Source organism: Tachysurus fulvidraco, chromosome 19 (assembly GCF_022655615.1).
Source record: "Tachysurus fulvidraco isolate hzauxx_2018 chromosome 19, HZAU_PFXX_2.0, whole genome shotgun sequence".
Classification (NCBI taxonomy): Eukaryota; Metazoa; Chordata; class Actinopteri; order Siluriformes; family Bagridae; genus Tachysurus; species Tachysurus fulvidraco.
The window spans coordinates 11,846,486-11,862,862 of NC_062536.1; the positions used below are offsets into that span (position 1 = coordinate 11,846,486).

Consider the following 16,377-nt stretch of genomic DNA (forward strand, 5'->3'; position numbering starts at 1 on the left):
TGAGCGCATCACAAGTTGTGCTTTCTCTATAACCCCCTATGTACCCCCACCCTAAACTAAAAGAGGAAGGTCTTCCACAGCAGAGAACGTGTCTGAGGCTGAAGTGTGATGTGTTGAAGAGCTCCTCCGGGGCCTGCTCTACTCTGCTCGCTCTTGTAATTCCAGGCAAAAATGGGAAGTTTTCTTCCTCAGACTTCCTCAGTACCAGGTTGTAATGTATTCTGACAAGAGAAGAGAGTAAGTGCTGAAGCCTTGAGTGTCTGTGAAAGCCCTTTGCTTGAGTTCCTAGTTTACTAATAGACCTCTGGAGACCATACGCAGAGTCCACTGAGAACCGAAGCTAAGACATTTTAAAAACTGGCGCCTAAAACCTGCTAATGAATTCAGTTCATGGGGCATATAAATACTATAGAATGGTAGGACTTTGACAGATACAAGACTTTAATACAAACATAGTACAGAAGTGTCAGTCACACGATAATCAGTGTAAAATGATATGTAAGCTTTTCACTCTCAGTTATGTGTTGTTGTTGTTTTCAAGTTAAACTCTTTTTGTTTTTAAAGTAAATTACTGGGGTATTTCAGCCTAATCTCCGTATAATCCAATTTGTAGCATATGGACTGTTAACCTCTAGTCTAATGAATGTTGTATATGCCCAGTGTATGAAAGTTGGGTAAAACTGCATAGCAACAGCGTTGATAATACTTTCTGTCATATCTGTTTGATTCTAAGACAGTCATAGCTTTGAATTTGCATTTAAAGACAGCAACTGCCCTTAGGCTTCCATTATAATGTGTATCGAACAAACATGTTTACTGTGCTAGTCTCAGTAAAGGGAAACATCAAAATGATTGTAATCATCCATACACTAATGATTTAGTGAATATAAATTAAGCTTGAAAATGTTCCTTTAATCAGGAATTTCTGGTTTTGTGCAGTGGAATATTAGTGTGCCTATGCTGTCCTCAAAGCTGCCCTGTTTTTCTGATGTTGCTTGTTGTTGTTTTGGATGTTGTTGTTGTTTTGCTCTGCCTTATGTAAGAGGCAGACTAAGCTGGCAGTAAACAAGGCAGAGGGAGGGGGAGCTGTGGGCTGGCTGCCTCTCTTTCTTTCCTCTTTCTCTCTCTCTCTCTCTCTCTCTCTCTCTCTCTCTCTCAAGCACTAATATGCCATTTGAAATGCAAGGTAATTAACTATCAGCAGGGGGGGTGGGGGGTGGTTTACCCATTACCCCACCCTTAATCAAACCATACACTCTTCAATCCTCCTAGCACCCCAGAGAGAGGAAGAGAGAAGAGAAAGAGAGAGAGAGAGAGAGAGAGGCAGAGATGAGACAGAGAGAGATCATGAGGAGGAGGGAGAGAGGGATGAAAAGAAGCAGAAGACCAGTAGACTCATATGTATGTTGAGCTCCCACTTGCTTGTTAATGTGTGTGATTTGTGTGTATGTGTGTGTGCTGTGTGTATCACACTCTCACTATAGCAACAGCAGCAGCAGCAGCATCAGCAGCAGTTAGCGGCACAGCAGCTGGTCTTTCAGCAGCAGCTCCTGCAGATGCAGCAGCTCCAGCAGCAGCAGCACTTGCTCAGCATGCAACGGCAGGGCCTGCTTTCTTTGCCCCCGGGCCCAGGACAGAGCGCCCTCCCTGCACAGACTCTCCCGCCAGGTAAACCCACCACCATCATGTGACTCACACTCACATGCTCTGCCTGTCTGTGCACAGCTCTCTGGCTTCCGCTCTCGCGCCTGTCTCTCCTTACGTTCCCTCTTTCTTGTTGATCTCTTGCATCTCTTTATCTGTATGTTGCTCTTTCCTCACCTCTTTTCTTCTGTCTGTTTTTCTTGCTGTCTTTGTCTTCTTTTCCAGAGCTGTTGCCTGTGTTTGCATGCTTGTTGTTCTTGCTGTGTCTCTCTGTCTCTCTCTCTCTTTCTCCCCTCCTCCCTTGCCGCTTGGTGTTGTTATTGTTGTTGTTGTTTACTGCCTCACACAGTGAGCATAGAAAATGAAGAGCTGCCATTTGCTTTGGCTGAAACGAGCACTGGGTGCCGCATTAGTAGATAACAACAGTGGCAAACGGGTCTTAAGTGCAGACTGGTTGGAACGTTGTGACGTAGGACTGTTGTTGTCTCAGCTGAGGGATTACATGATGATATGACTTTGCAGACAGAAGCTTGTTTGTCAGGCTATAATCGTGGCTTGATGAGTTCCACACCGCTGGCAGTCGAACACTTTTGGATTTTGCATTCAGAGCAAAGAGATGAAGGTGCCAGTGGATCTTTTTTCTGTCTATCTTCAAATGCTTAAAAGACACAGTGGAGACTTGGAAAGTATGGATGAAGAACATGTGACTCAGAAGGACAGTTCAGGTGCACTTTTTCTAATATTCTGCTTATGTCAGTCTTGTTTATGTCTGTTTTAACCGAGGGCTTAGAATTTGTATGGACAAATATAGCTGGAAAGTGATAGATGGGAACTATTGAAGATTACAAGGTTGAACAGCATCATTAAACCAAAGATCTATGTTACAGATAAAATAATAAGACTGAAAGATGATCAGTTAGCAATTCGCTTGTTTTGTGATCTAACCTTAATAGTTAACAAACTGGTAGATATAACAAAGACTGCAGACAAGATAGCATACACATAATGTAGACAGCAGATACAGAAATCATAACAGAGCAAAAAATATAGTGTATTCATAATCTAGACAGCTGTGAAGCTAACAGAGTATAACTATAGCAAACATGATAACAGCTATATAAAAAGATTTTTAACGTTTTGTTTTTAACCTGTCAGTGAGCAGACAAATAAAGATGAAACATAACGCTTTATCTTGGCTTATGTGGTTTAAATCTCTCTTGTCTCTAGCTGTCTGTAGTGAGAAGATGGCTGTCAAACATGTTAAAGTGCAGTGAATCCAGGCTGCGTTTAAGCCTCTGTTACAGGCTTTCATGTTGGTCTGTCAACCCGTTGCTTGTTAGGAAGTTGTAGTATGTGGTCAAATGCACTGGACTGAACTTGATTTTATATTTGTTTTACAGCAGGCCTGAGCCCGGCCGAGCTCCAGCAGTTGTGGAAGGATGTGACCAGCGGCCACACCATGGATGATAATGGCATGAAACACAGCGGCCTGGACCTCAGCACCACCAACTCTTCCTCCACTACCTCCTCCACCACCTCCAAAGCTTCTCCGCCAATCACTCATCACCCTATCGCCAACGGCCAGTCCTCAGTCATCAACACTCGCAGAGAGAGGTACCTCCACGCATATACACACAGGATCACACACATGCATAGTTGACAAGCATACATGCAGAGATGGTTGATGTGGTGATAAGCCTTTTAGCAAGATATTCTCACTGTGCACCTTTCAGTGTTGTTTTCAGCGTAATCACTTCCAAACACAAATGTATAATACATAAATACAATTTTACACTTTTATCAGTTGTTTCATTTCTTTCCTTTTATTCCTTAGATAATTTTGTGGATTATAGATTTGTTATTGTATTCTGCCAAAATATCATGATCAAATCATATATTGTGAAAATGTGTCGTTGTATGATATTTATATGACTTCTACGTACGTTGAATCCTACGTACAGTTATATTTTCTTACTTCTTTCTACTGAACATAAACAGAGCATGTAATGTTTGTACAAATGCAACTCCTTTTCATGTAACACATCGTCTAAAAAATGCTGTAGTATTTGTCTCCATTTAGAACAAGAGAGAGAATTTATTCTTAAAGGAAGCGCATAATATTGTTTATTTGCTCATCAATACTTTATTAAAGCATGTGCAATAATAGTCAAAGCCAACCAAAAGATCCCTGAAGACATAGGGGCTGTGTGTTGTTATATAGACTGTTATCAAATTATCAAAAACAAGAAGGTGCATCTCACAGGAACATGCACAAAACAAACCTCACTGTACATGAAGCATTTCGCACCCGCTTTCTCTTTTGGAATTACCTCAGCAGCTCAGGTTGTCATGTAAACAGAATACTAGATGCAAGTGTGACATTTCCTTCATGTTTATCCATGTGATGGTCCTTTTGTTTGCTGCTCTGCCAGTGTGAAACAGCATTTTGCATTTCTGCCTACCTGCTCCATACATTATTCAGGCGCCTGCTGCCACACGAGACATGCAGATCCCCAGCCGTCGACTTTACTGTTAGCGCAGGTGTTGTGTCATTAGGGTAAAGTAGATAGCATCTGAGCAGCTTCTTAAGCCCTGCTCAGGAGAATATATATATATATATATATATATATATATATATATATATATATATATATATATATATATATATATATATATATATATATATATGTATATACATATATATATATGTATATACATATATACATATATATATATATATATTGTATATAGAAGCAGTCTTTTCTCTGAATAAATAAGATAAAACATAGGGGGGATTTGACAATAATAATAATAAAAAAAAAAAACACAATTTTAATAGTCCACAATGTCTTAAGGGCTCAAGGCCTCTCATAACGATTGAATGTGGAGAATTGTCAAAGCCGGCTGCTTACTAACAGGAGCTGATCAATGTAGGCAGAGCTGAGTGTCAGATAGCCAACAAGGTCTTTCTAACACACCCGCTCTCTTTCTTTCTCTCTCTCTCTCTCTCTCTCTCTCTCTCTCTCTCTCTCTCTCTCTCTCTCTCTCTCTTTTTCTCAAATACTCACACACACACACACACACACACACACACCTGTTGAGCTTCCTTAGCTCTAACGTGTCTATGTCGTTGCGCTAATTTTTCTCCTTATGAGATTTTAGCATGTCGTCTGTTTTTTTTTCTTAATAGGATCATAAGATAGTGTTACCAAATGATTTTATTGTTAATACCAAGAATCACTCCCTCTTGATAAATATCCATATTTATTTGCAGCTATACCGCAGCATGCTTGTATTCTCAAATGTGATTGGACAGAAGGTGTTAATTCATTATAACAGCAGATTAAACATTAGTCAAAATCAAATCACAGGTTTAGACAAGATAGGTTGTGTCATATGATGTCGTTGCTTTTTTCCGCTGTCTGAAAATTCTTAAAAAAAAATTCTATAAATTTCTATATCTCACGCAAGCTGTCCAATATAATAATCAATGATATTTCTGTGCCTGATTTTGAAGCTTTTTTTTTTAGCAGGCAGCAGAATTTGTGACAATTGGGACCTGTTTTGTCCCAATTGTCACTGATTGTAACCTGACAGGTGCAAGTGGCCTCCATATATTGTGCCTCTTGTAAAGTATCTGATTCTCTCTCTCTCTCTCTCTCTCTCTCTCTCTCTCTCTCTCTCTCTCTCTCTCTGTCTGGCTCTGTCTCTCACCCTCTTAGCTCTTTACATGAAGAGACTGGAGCATTACACTCACATTCTCTCTATGGTCATGGAGTGTGCAAATGGCCAGGCTGTGAGAGCATCTGCGAGGACTTTGGACAGTTTTTGAAGTAGGTATCTTTGATTATATAAATGATTGGCTCTGTACAAAAAAACTACACACTGGAATTTGTTCATCATGGTTAAATGTTTGGTTCCTAATATTATGTAGGATTATAATATTCCCAATTTATCTGAAGTACAAAAAAAAAAAAGTCAACTACAAAGCCATAATTCATCACAAATCATATAAAAAAAATGTGAACTCCGACATTTCCTGTGGTTAGCTGTTTCAATGATTATTCATTAAAATAGTTATTATTTTAAAAAAAAACTGCAAAATGCAGACAGAATGTGTTTTTAACACCAGCACTGAAGGTGTTGAAAGATTTCACAGCCAGTTGAAAAGTGTAAAATTTCCGTAGTGATACTTCTGACTGCCTTTCAATGTTATCAGTCAGTCTGTTAGAGCCGGAGCTTTGGAATGACCGTGAGTTTCCTGCTCCAGTCTTGAGGAAAGCATGACAGGATGGTGAGAATTGCCAGAAGCTAATGGCAGCTTGTGTAGCTACGTTATCCTCACACAACGGGATACATTTAGTGTTGTCATGGTGCAGCCAATGGAGTGAAATGAATTCTTCATGCTCCATCAACAATTTAGTTAATTAACTCATTTGTAATTGGTCTGCTTTGTTGCTGGGATGCTAGTGAGGGCCATCAAAGGAGAAGGTGTTTGCCGTGCCGGAGATTATAGGTTATCACATTGCCACTTGGAGACAAGTGCCTCAACGTCAAAAGAAAGAAGAAGTGTTCATTTGAATATTCTAATCAGGTGTGTTAATTAACTGTGAAATAATGATCTTGCACGCATTATGGCAGGCACAAATGTCCACGTCAGTTCACATAAACAGCATTTGTAAGTGGGGATATTGTTCATTCTTCGTTTTTGTAGATTGGCATAGGAATTAGACATTTGAAATATTTGAAATTAGACATTTGAAACTCCAAACAGGGAGAAGATAGGACTGAAACTGTATTAAAAACTTACATTAAATTGCAAAACTGTTCGATTGATTGACTGATTGTCAGACAGGGATCTCTTAAGCTCTTACAAGTGTCTATATTCTAAATATCTTCTATGTTCTCCCTGATATTATACACATTATAAATTATGATCATCAGCTCAAAGTATCACAGTTTGACATGTTGCATAGTAGGACATTACCACAACATTCAGCATGTGAAGCAGCAAGTGTTTCAAGTATGTCGTGCTGAAATACGCACAGCACTCCCCTGATCATTCCCTGACTCAGAATCTAGAGTACAGTAAGCCTCACCTGAAACCCCCACCACAAAGCCAGCGTGATCTGAGCCATCGAGATGGCGGGTGTCACTGTGCTTTGGAGGAGCTATTGTCTGTGTCAGGAAGAGGCTTTTAATGTTTTGGGAGATGGCAGTCACTGGCACGCATCATCCCGGTACACATGCCTAAAACGGTTTACATAAAACAGGTGTCAGAATCAAGTAGTACCTTTGAAGGGGTGGCGCGCAGCTTGGGGTTGTAGCTGCTGGTGAAGAATTTGCACCGTGCGTTTAAGAAACTTGTCAAGATCAGCATTTAATAGCTGTTCAGTGTTCTTTTAAGTGTTTCTTACCTGGAGAGGTAGCCTAGAGGTTCCTGGCACCTTACATTAGCTCTGAAATTTAAATGGAATGTTACTTTTGTGTGTGTGTGTGTGTGTGTGTGTGTGTGTGTGTGTGTGTGTGTGTGTGTGTGTGTGTGTGTGTGTGTGTGTGTGTGTGTGTGTGTTTGGGTGTGTTTCCTCAAGATATGTATATTTATGCAACAGAGACTGCATTATTCTGAGAGTTTCTTGTGCTTCTAGTGTGATTCAGGTCAACTTATTTGGGGAGTATGTCAAATTAAAAGAACTGCATAATATATTCATGCCACCCAAGTTCTGCTCTTCGAGTGCTGGCAAGTTTTTTATTATTATATAAGCTACAGATTGCTGCCCTACTTCTCATAGTGCATGCTTATTTTTCCACACGTGTATGGAGGGCAAAGCCTAAATCAGATGATGCAGTTCAGTGAGTTTTTACTGGACATTTACTGTAAATGTCCTACAAATGGCTGATACATCTTCAGTTATATCTTCAGTAACCTGTTACCATTTTTTTCCAGCACAGTGTTGAACGCTCAAATTTATATTATAGAATAATATAATGAATTAACTAATATATGCGTAATATAACATTAACAGTATAACACAGAAACTGTTACACCAGTTTGCCCCTTCCAGCCCCCTGTGCTGACCAGGTTATAGACTTTTTTGTTGTTGTTTTTATGGTTAGTCATGATATATGATTAGACAGACTTTAATACTGTTTACAATGTTCCTAAGTTACCCTGTACTGCAGTGGCTCATTTCTTTTGTGTCTGACAGTGACTCCCTAAATATTTTGCATCCTGTTCACTTTGAATTGCCCCTGAACCGGAACACAGTATCTCTCACAGAGGATGTGAACTGGATTGAAAACTCTTTATCTGCATAATGCACTACTGCTGTAAACACACTACCTATACTACCATTCCTTGTATGTTAGCAACAATATCATACCCAGCGTCTATCAGATCAACAGACAAAAACGGCATTGCCATGTTCCATTAAACCATTAAAAACATGCTATTTTTGGCAGAGCAGCACAGTACACTGCCATTCCAGACAGATTATATGTCTTTTGGCTCATTACACCACCTTTCCTCAAAGCCTCTCTCACTCTGTGTCAGCTTAAAACAACAATGTGACAAACAAATAATGTAATAGCTATTAGGAAAAAAATATGAAAGAATAAGGGGGCACGGTGGCTTAGTGGTTAGCACGTTCGCCTCACACCTCCAGGGTTGGGGGTTCGATTCCCGCCTCCGCCTTGTGTGTGTGGAGTTTGCATGTTCTCCCCGTGCCTCTGGGATTTCCTCCCGTACTCCGGTTTCCTCTCCCGATCCAAAGACATGCATGGTAGGTTGATTGGCATCTCTGGAAAATTGTCCATAGTGTGTGAGTGAATGAGAGTGTGTGTGCCCTGCGATGGGTTGGCACTCCGTCCAGGGTGTATCCTGCCTTAACGTGCGATGACGCCTGAGACCTGTGACCCAAGAGGTTCGGATAAGTGGTAGAAAATGAATGAATGAATGAATGAATGAATGAATGAATGAATGAATATGAAAGAATAATTAAATGTGATTTGATCTTGTTTCCTGTTTTTAGTCTTTTAGACCAAAAAACATGATACATTTTTTAATAACTTGTATAAAGGGTTGTTTAATACCATGATACCATTAATACCATTCTATCCGTGATCTTTTTAGACTGTGTTTGACTGACTTTTCACTCCTGCTCTTACTTTCGTAAAGTGTGCTAGCCTCCATCTTTTTTTTTTTTTTAGGTAGCTTTGTTGGGTTCTATGTAAACTAGGTAATAATGCTGTGTCTGTTATTTATCTGTAGACTATTTTTACGATTCGATTGTCATTACCTCCATCTGAGGTACTGTTAAAAGTATCATTGATGTAATTCTGTAGGCCATAATGCTAAATGCAGTCAGTGTCAGTGTGGCTTGCTCCTGTCAGTCTTTTTCGCAGAGCCTAGTGCCATCAGAGCTCTTATTCCCACTCTCAAAACAGAAATCAATATGACTATAAAGTGACCCATAAATTACAGGCAGCTCCAGAGATGTTTGCTCAGAGCTGTCTTTGTGCAGATGGCCTCTCTCATCCTCTCCTCACCTTTCTGTTTGAACTGAGCACACCGCCTCTGCCTCATTAAGAGGTATTGGTGACTCCATCTAACCCCAATCTCTCTCTATCTCTTTCTCTCTCTCTCTCTCTCTCTCTCTCTCTCTTTCTTTCTCATTTACACACACATATATACCCATATTTTAAGATGCTTTCTTTCCAATTCTTTGTTTTTATTCTCTTGTATCTTTTATTTGCATCTGTTAACCTGTAGGTAATATTGCTAATTCTTGACCTTGTGTTAAAGCCTTACTTCAAAAAACACGAACACACACACAAAAAAAAAAGAGATAAATCGAGAATGCTGATGGTAAGGAGAAAGGAGTAAGTGTCTTTAGGGGAAAGCAGGCAAGGCGCTTGGCCCTTTTGAAGCAGCTGTAATTTATGACATCCACCATACATCAAGTGCGTAAGATAGCATTATGAGCATTGAAATGAAAAGGGTATTTGCAACATTAGTTCCCCTCTTCCCTGCAAGGGACATGATTAAATGATTAATGAAATGCCCCTTTGCATGCGCATTCTGAAACAGCAATTAGGCATGGGCTGGAGGGAGCCACCAGCTTTCCCAGCCTCTCTCTGTTTTAAAACCATCTCATTTTTGATTTATAATGGAGAATATCTGGGCATTCGACCTGAAATAGTTACAAAAGCAGAAATGACCATGATGAAATGAAATGATTTAAAATGAGGCATGGCTGTAATTGAAAGGTAGTGGAGCTATTGTGTTCTCTTATGCCCTCCACTTTGATTGGTGTGTTTTGGGAGCGTTATGAATACATTGTTATTTTGCATATTGCACATAAACAATGGCCTGTTCAGAATGAATAGAGGAAATGCATAGCATTTTGTGTGTGTGTGTGTGTGTGTGTGTGTGTGTGTGTGTGTGTGTGTGTGTGTGTGTGTGTGTGTCGGTGTGATTTAAGCTCACTCTAATGCACTGGAGGCTGTACTGTAAATGATCATTGAAGGGTCTGCAAGCTAACCTATAATTACAGGAAAGAAAGTGGCAGCTTTGGCATTTCATAACCATGTCTCCTCAAAGAGCGCTTTGTGGGTTTGTCACCAATGATAATTTAGATAGAGGCTCATTACCGAACATCACAACACTTTTAAAAACCTTTTCGCCTCCGTGCGTTCGCCGGGAATAAAGGTCTATTTTAATGGCGAGCTTCTTTTGTGTCCTGCAGACAAAATCCAATCAAGGAAAACCGTCATTGACTGCTTTTGCAGTCTGCCGTTTTTTTTTTTCTTCCTTTATTCTAATGAAGGGATGAGTAGATACATTTAATACGTCGGCTGAAGAATGCACCCTTCGTAGGAGGCGCTTTTTAAATGTTACTCAAGTTAAATTGCATTTATTGTTTTCCATAAATGAAGAGGACAAAACCACTCTGTAATGCCTTTTGTATGCCAACATCCCGTATAAGCAGTGCTGATGCTATGCATTTAGTTGACGTGCCCCTATTGTCATTTGTAAATTGTAGGTTTTTTTTACCTTTTTATGGTGAACACTAAAGAGATAGTGAACCTTTTTTTTTTTTTTTTTTTTTTAGCAAAAAATTAATAAATAAATAAAATGCAGCGTTGCACGTTTTAAAAAATCAAAAACATTTGTAACACAAAAAAAACAGCACTGTGCCTGCATTATTTTGCTGGAGTAAAATAGTGAATATGTGTCATGGGTTGCGTTGCGTAATTCACCTGTTTCCTTTTGATTTTAGGCACCTTAACAGTGAGCACGCTCTAGACGACAGGAGCACAGCCCAGTGCCGGGTCCAAATGCAGGTGGTACAGCAGCTAGAGATACAGGTATCATCACCAACCTTTTCATCACCAACCTTTGCCATCACCTACACCTACGTTAGTACATACATATAAGCTATGCACTTTCCATCAAGTTGAAACAACAGCAATACCATCTTTCAGTGATTTTCCCTTGTTACTTTTGTAAAAATAAATAAATATTTAAAAAAAATAATAGTGTGCTGTTGATTAGAGAAGATTGTGAGTGAATCTTGAGGAAAAACTTGTCACTGGGTATTTTTAATTGAATTAGGCTTTGTGCCTATTTTCTATGCTGTTCAATTAATATGCACGCATCTCGGGCTGGTCGGTGTTAATTAAATGCACTTTGCACCTGACGGAAGCTCTAAAGTGGGCCACTATTTTCAGGAGGTGGAGCGTGACCTTATTAAGAAGTCATGCTGGCAAGATAATGAGTGCAGTGATTGAAGGACGTTATTACTCAGAGCTGCGGCCAGCTCTCCTGCCAGCAAAACACCATCTTTGTCTTCACACCCTTGTTGGACGTAATGCACTATGGGAGTGGAAGCATGGGTCACCCCATGACACCGAATAAGGAGAGATGTAAAACAACAGGTTTTATTTTAATAGTAATTCATAATCTCTAAGTTAAAAGTCATGACAGATTAATTAACGAGAAAGCAGAAAGCAGAGTTTTGTTTAAGTATAACAGGTATTAAGAAAACTTTAGGTTTTTCTTAATACCACAGCATTCTCTTGTCTGTGACAAGAGGCCTAAACCGAAGTGTCTGCCAAGTGTTGCTCTTAACCTTTTAAGGTTTTTATGGTCCGTGAATTCCTCCCTATTTATAAGAATTCAGTACAATGAATAATTCCTGTTTATATTTAAAAAGTCCAACCACCTTCATTTTTCCCCTCTGAAAGCACCCATAGACCAAAGATGCACGACCTCCCGTGCTTACACTGTGACCAATTACAGCGGTGTTTCTGTTTTCCATCGTGCTTTTTTGTCCTCCCGTTTTCCTGTTTCTTTTTTTTATCCCTCCGTCAGTGGTAATGAGGCACGGATCAGAGTGAGGATACAGGTTCTATGGCAGAGTTCAGCATGCTGTGCATGGTCACGGGCTGGTCTCTGTCACTCGCCGTGAGCTAGATTGATGATAGCGGATGGCCAGGGCATTAACTGGAGCTCAGAGGGAGTGGGCGAAGCAGCAAGGCAGGGAGGCGGGGTTCGTCTGGCACTCTGTTTGTGGGACCCCTTCACCTCTTGGCAGCTGCTGGCTTCAGTCCAGCTTTAACTGAGTCCACAGGACTTTGCCTAGACTCTCAGGACTCTCTAATTTACGGACAGAGTAGCTTGTTACTGTCAGAGCATTGCTGACCTAAATTCTGCTATTGACAAAAAGATGAAGTGCTGTTTGTTTTCCTCTGACCTCTCTGCACCACACATCTTCTCACCACTGACAAAAGGAGTGGTTCTCTTCTTTGTATTTTTTCCTCTTTCCCCTCTCCTATTTCATTTTAAGTCTCACTGTTTGTTTAAAGCCTGTGTCTGTGAGGTTTAACAATCCAAACTGGTCGTATGCAGGAATCATTATACTCAGACAAGCTCAATAACAAGATGTATGAGTATGGTTGTCTGGGGAAGATCACTCATTTCTAAAACCGCTGTATTTTCCTTTTTCCCCCTTCTTCTCTCCCTCTCTTTTTGTTAACAGCTTTCTAAAGAACGTGAGCGTCTTCAGGCAATGATGGCCCACTTGCACATGCGGCCCTCAGAGCCCAAGCCATCTCCTAAACCGGTGAGTGCATATTGCTCTACATTCAGTAAACAGGGCGGCAGGCCAGCAGATGAGCTCTCTAAACACCACCATTTAACCGCACTGAGAGATGAAAAGGGAGAGGATGAGGAGCGAATGGGATTTGTAATGCCAGGTTTCACTGCTCCCCATCTGACGCAAGCAGGAGTAGACTGTGACAACGGGGAGTGCATTAAATCATAGCCCCAATCTGAGCCAAAAAGGTCCAACCATTATGGCCTGATGGCTTTAATACCGCAAACAACCTGTTGGGCGGCAGAAGCTGTTAAGCTCTGTGACCGGAGGAGCACTCGAAGGAGCCACAAGCCAGTGAGGACCTTTCATTCAGAAAACAAACAGCTCTAATGATAGATAGAGCCTGCTGAACAAGATGTGAAATGAAATTACCAGCAATCTGTAAACAATCTGAAAGATAGCAGGAAATTTGGGCCAAATACTATCTCAAAAATATGGATTATTTTTTTTTTGCATTGTGGAAAAAGATATTTCACTTATACTGTATGTCAAACAAACCTAAAATTTCGGTGTAATCCTGGTTTATAGAAAGTATTTGCATGTAGACATCAGAGCGAAAATAAATATTATTATTCAACTTATTTATTCAGTGCTCAATATTTTGTACAGAAATATATAGTGTGTTTCTAACATTTAGTACGTGCCTAATTTGAATGGCATAATTTTTCTCATCACCTCCCATCATATAAAATAGATAATCACAAGATAGAATAATTATCCCTGTAGATCTGCAAGGAATCATCTGCACCCCTCTGCCAATTTATTATTCACTCTCCCTTTTTTAATCTTCAGAATTCCAGCAGCTTGGTTACATCTACACTAATAAAGAATTTCAGCCCGTAATCCAAGACTGCATATGAATGAATGCTATTAATGAAGTATTACATTACATAAACCACACATGAAAAGGCTGCTAATTGCATTTGATGGTGAGCAATTAATGGCTGATTTTTAAACAAGCAGTCTCAGTTTTTCTCATTTCTTTTTTTTTTTTTTTTTTTTTGTGTGTGTGTCTGTGTGTGTATGTGTGTATCTGCATGCCACTGTGGATTTATTTCCAGGCAACTGTTTGTGTGTTTGAATATTGATTTTCCAGTGTAACTGATGTAAAGGGAACATGTGTATCCAACATTTAGAAATGTATGTACAGAATAAAATATGTGGTAATATATGATTTGGCACAGATTCCCGTCCCTCGCATACATAGGAATGAACGAGAGAGAGACAGCCCACATGTTTGATAAATATTAATAGCATGAATTTATTAGCAGGGAAAAATGAGCCCTGTTGGTTCATCACTGCACCCTTAACAGCTATCAGTAGCCCAACACAAGGTGTAGGCATGCTGTCTATTATCTGACCCCATTTATGCCCTGAATGGCACTTCATTAAATGTTACCTTTTGGCCATGCCACGGATGGCTGAAAATCAAAGTTACCAAGGTTGCAAGTCCTGAATAATGAGGGTTTTTCCCCTCTCTCTCGCTCTCTCTCTCTCTCTCTCTCTCTCTCTCTCTCTCTCTCTCTCTCTCTCTCTCTCTCTCTCTCTCAGCCAACCTTGAATATATATTCAGATGAGTAGAGTTGGCGAAGTGCTCATTCCTGCCTCTCATTCACTCCTGCTCAGTTAGGCTTTAATAAATTCCATTTGGCAAATACGGGATTGTGTGCCTGCAAACATGTTACGCTTGTTGCTGTAACCAGGTGAAGAGAGAGGGGAAGAAAATCTTGTCTTAACACTATAAATATACATGCCCCGCACACACTCACTCTTAATAGGATTTATTATGAAGTGCTCTTTTTTTGCTCAGTTTGATGGTGTATCAGAGGCCTTTGTTGGTCCCGGTGTAGAACAAGTAGCACATAATTACTGGTTGATATTGTGGTTTTTGCAGCATGCAGTGTACAGCAGTGAATGAGGGATTAAGGGGGAGGCTGTTTAGAGCACCTACCCATTGCCATGACCTGACCTCTGCTGAATTATATGGAGATTTCTGCATTATACACAGAAGAGTGATCTAGAGAGAAAATGATGCCAGTAGAGTCAGCCATTATCAGAGTGTCACATTGGTTACAGTAAGATAAAAAAAAATTGTCCATGAGTAGTGGGATGTTATGGAAAGCATGAGTCACAGCAGAATTAGTATATACTACAGAGAGGCATGGAAAATTCGTAGAGAAAAAAAATCCACCTGTCAGCAATAATGCATGTTTATCATTAACGTTGTATCGATGTTGTAGATGCAGCCACGTCGCTGAGGAGCAGTGTTTCTCTAGTGGAGTAATGTATTTCTTCTCTATGACTATATAATGCTTTTTCTGTTGTCATCATCTCATTATCATTAAGTGGCGTCGTAATGATCGACTATGTAAACACCTAGGCGTAACGCGAACAGGCAACATGACATTTCCTTCTATTTATCAACACCTGCTCTAAATGATTGTTGCTGCCTAGCTCGGTCTGCTGCTGTCATTTCCAGTTTCACTCCATTAAAAGCACTCCAGAATTCCCTCTTAGACATTAGAAGTTGTAATGGTAACATTTAGAGAGATTAAACCTAAAAAATAATGCTCAGGGTGAATTTATTCAAAGTGTTGGGTCCTGACGAAAGGTGGGAGTGTTTACAGTGTGGGTTTACAATCCAGGTGTTTTCAAGAGAGCTAAGTTAAGGAAATATAACAGGTGGCAACTCACTATCAGAAAACATTCATAGTCACACACAGACAGGAAGCTCTTATGGGATTGAGATGGGTTGAGATAACACAAAGGATCATCATTAGATAATCTTTAACAGCGTGCTCTAATTAGAATTCTTATGATACAGTTTCATCCTGTAATTAGTGGAGATTGGCTGTTTTCTCTGCAGCTTATTAGTGTGAACACAGCTGTACAGCGGAATCTGTTCTTATTTGTCTGAGTGCTTTAAAACTCTCTCTCTCTCTCCCTCTCTCTCTCTCTCTCTCTCTCTCTCTCTCTCTCTCTGTTTCTCTCTGTTTCTCGTCATCAGTTGAATCTCGTGTCAAGCATGACCATGTCAAAGAACCTGCCATCAGTGTCACCCCCAAACCTCCCTCAGACCCCAACCACACCCACCACTCCGATCACACCACTGAGCCAGATGCCCCAGGTGCCCTCCGTCCTGAGTCCCGCCAGTGTGCCGAGCATGGGCGCCATGCGCAGACGCCACTCTGACAAATATTCCATGCCACTATCCTCAGGTAAATACAATAAGTATCTGTAGCGATACTGTATGTTTTTCTTCTGTTTGGGTACACACACATTCCTCCTGGTGTGCTGTTTGCTCCAATAAGAGCCAGCATCCAAATGAAGCTCTTTATTTCATTTTTTCCCCTCTGTGCAAATGAGACAAATATCATGCTGTACAGTTCCTCAATATTTTATGAATGTTAATTACAGTCAAATAGAGAAATGATACAAAATTCATCACATTTTAGACGAGTTGTGTGTTATTCTGCGTGTGTATAAAAAAATCCACTCTTTTTGATGTTTATATTTACTGGCCTCACATGGAGGGGGGCATGAAATATTCAGATACATACAAAATATCTACACG

General features: G+C 40.1%; 1 protein-coding gene across 8 annotated transcripts in view; it reads left to right on the plus strand.

The window, feature by feature from the left end:
* The window catches only part of foxp2 (forkhead box P2), a 91,368-nt gene that overhangs the window by 65,831 nt on the left and 9,160 nt on the right, over window positions 1-16,377 (plus strand). For all 8 annotated transcript variants that reach the window (XM_047804154.1, XM_047804150.1, XM_047804148.1 and 5 more), the window contains 6 exons: window positions 1,485-1,668; window positions 3,045-3,258; window positions 5,367-5,477; window positions 10,926-11,013; window positions 12,687-12,770; window positions 15,811-16,021. In XM_047804154.1, the coding sequence (XP_047660110.1) occupies window positions 1,485-1,668; window positions 3,045-3,258; window positions 5,367-5,477; window positions 10,926-11,013; window positions 12,687-12,770; window positions 15,811-16,021 (892 nt within the window). The remainder of the gene's footprint in view (window positions 1-1,484; window positions 1,669-3,044; window positions 3,259-5,366; window positions 5,478-10,925; window positions 11,014-12,686; window positions 12,771-15,810; window positions 16,022-16,377) is intronic.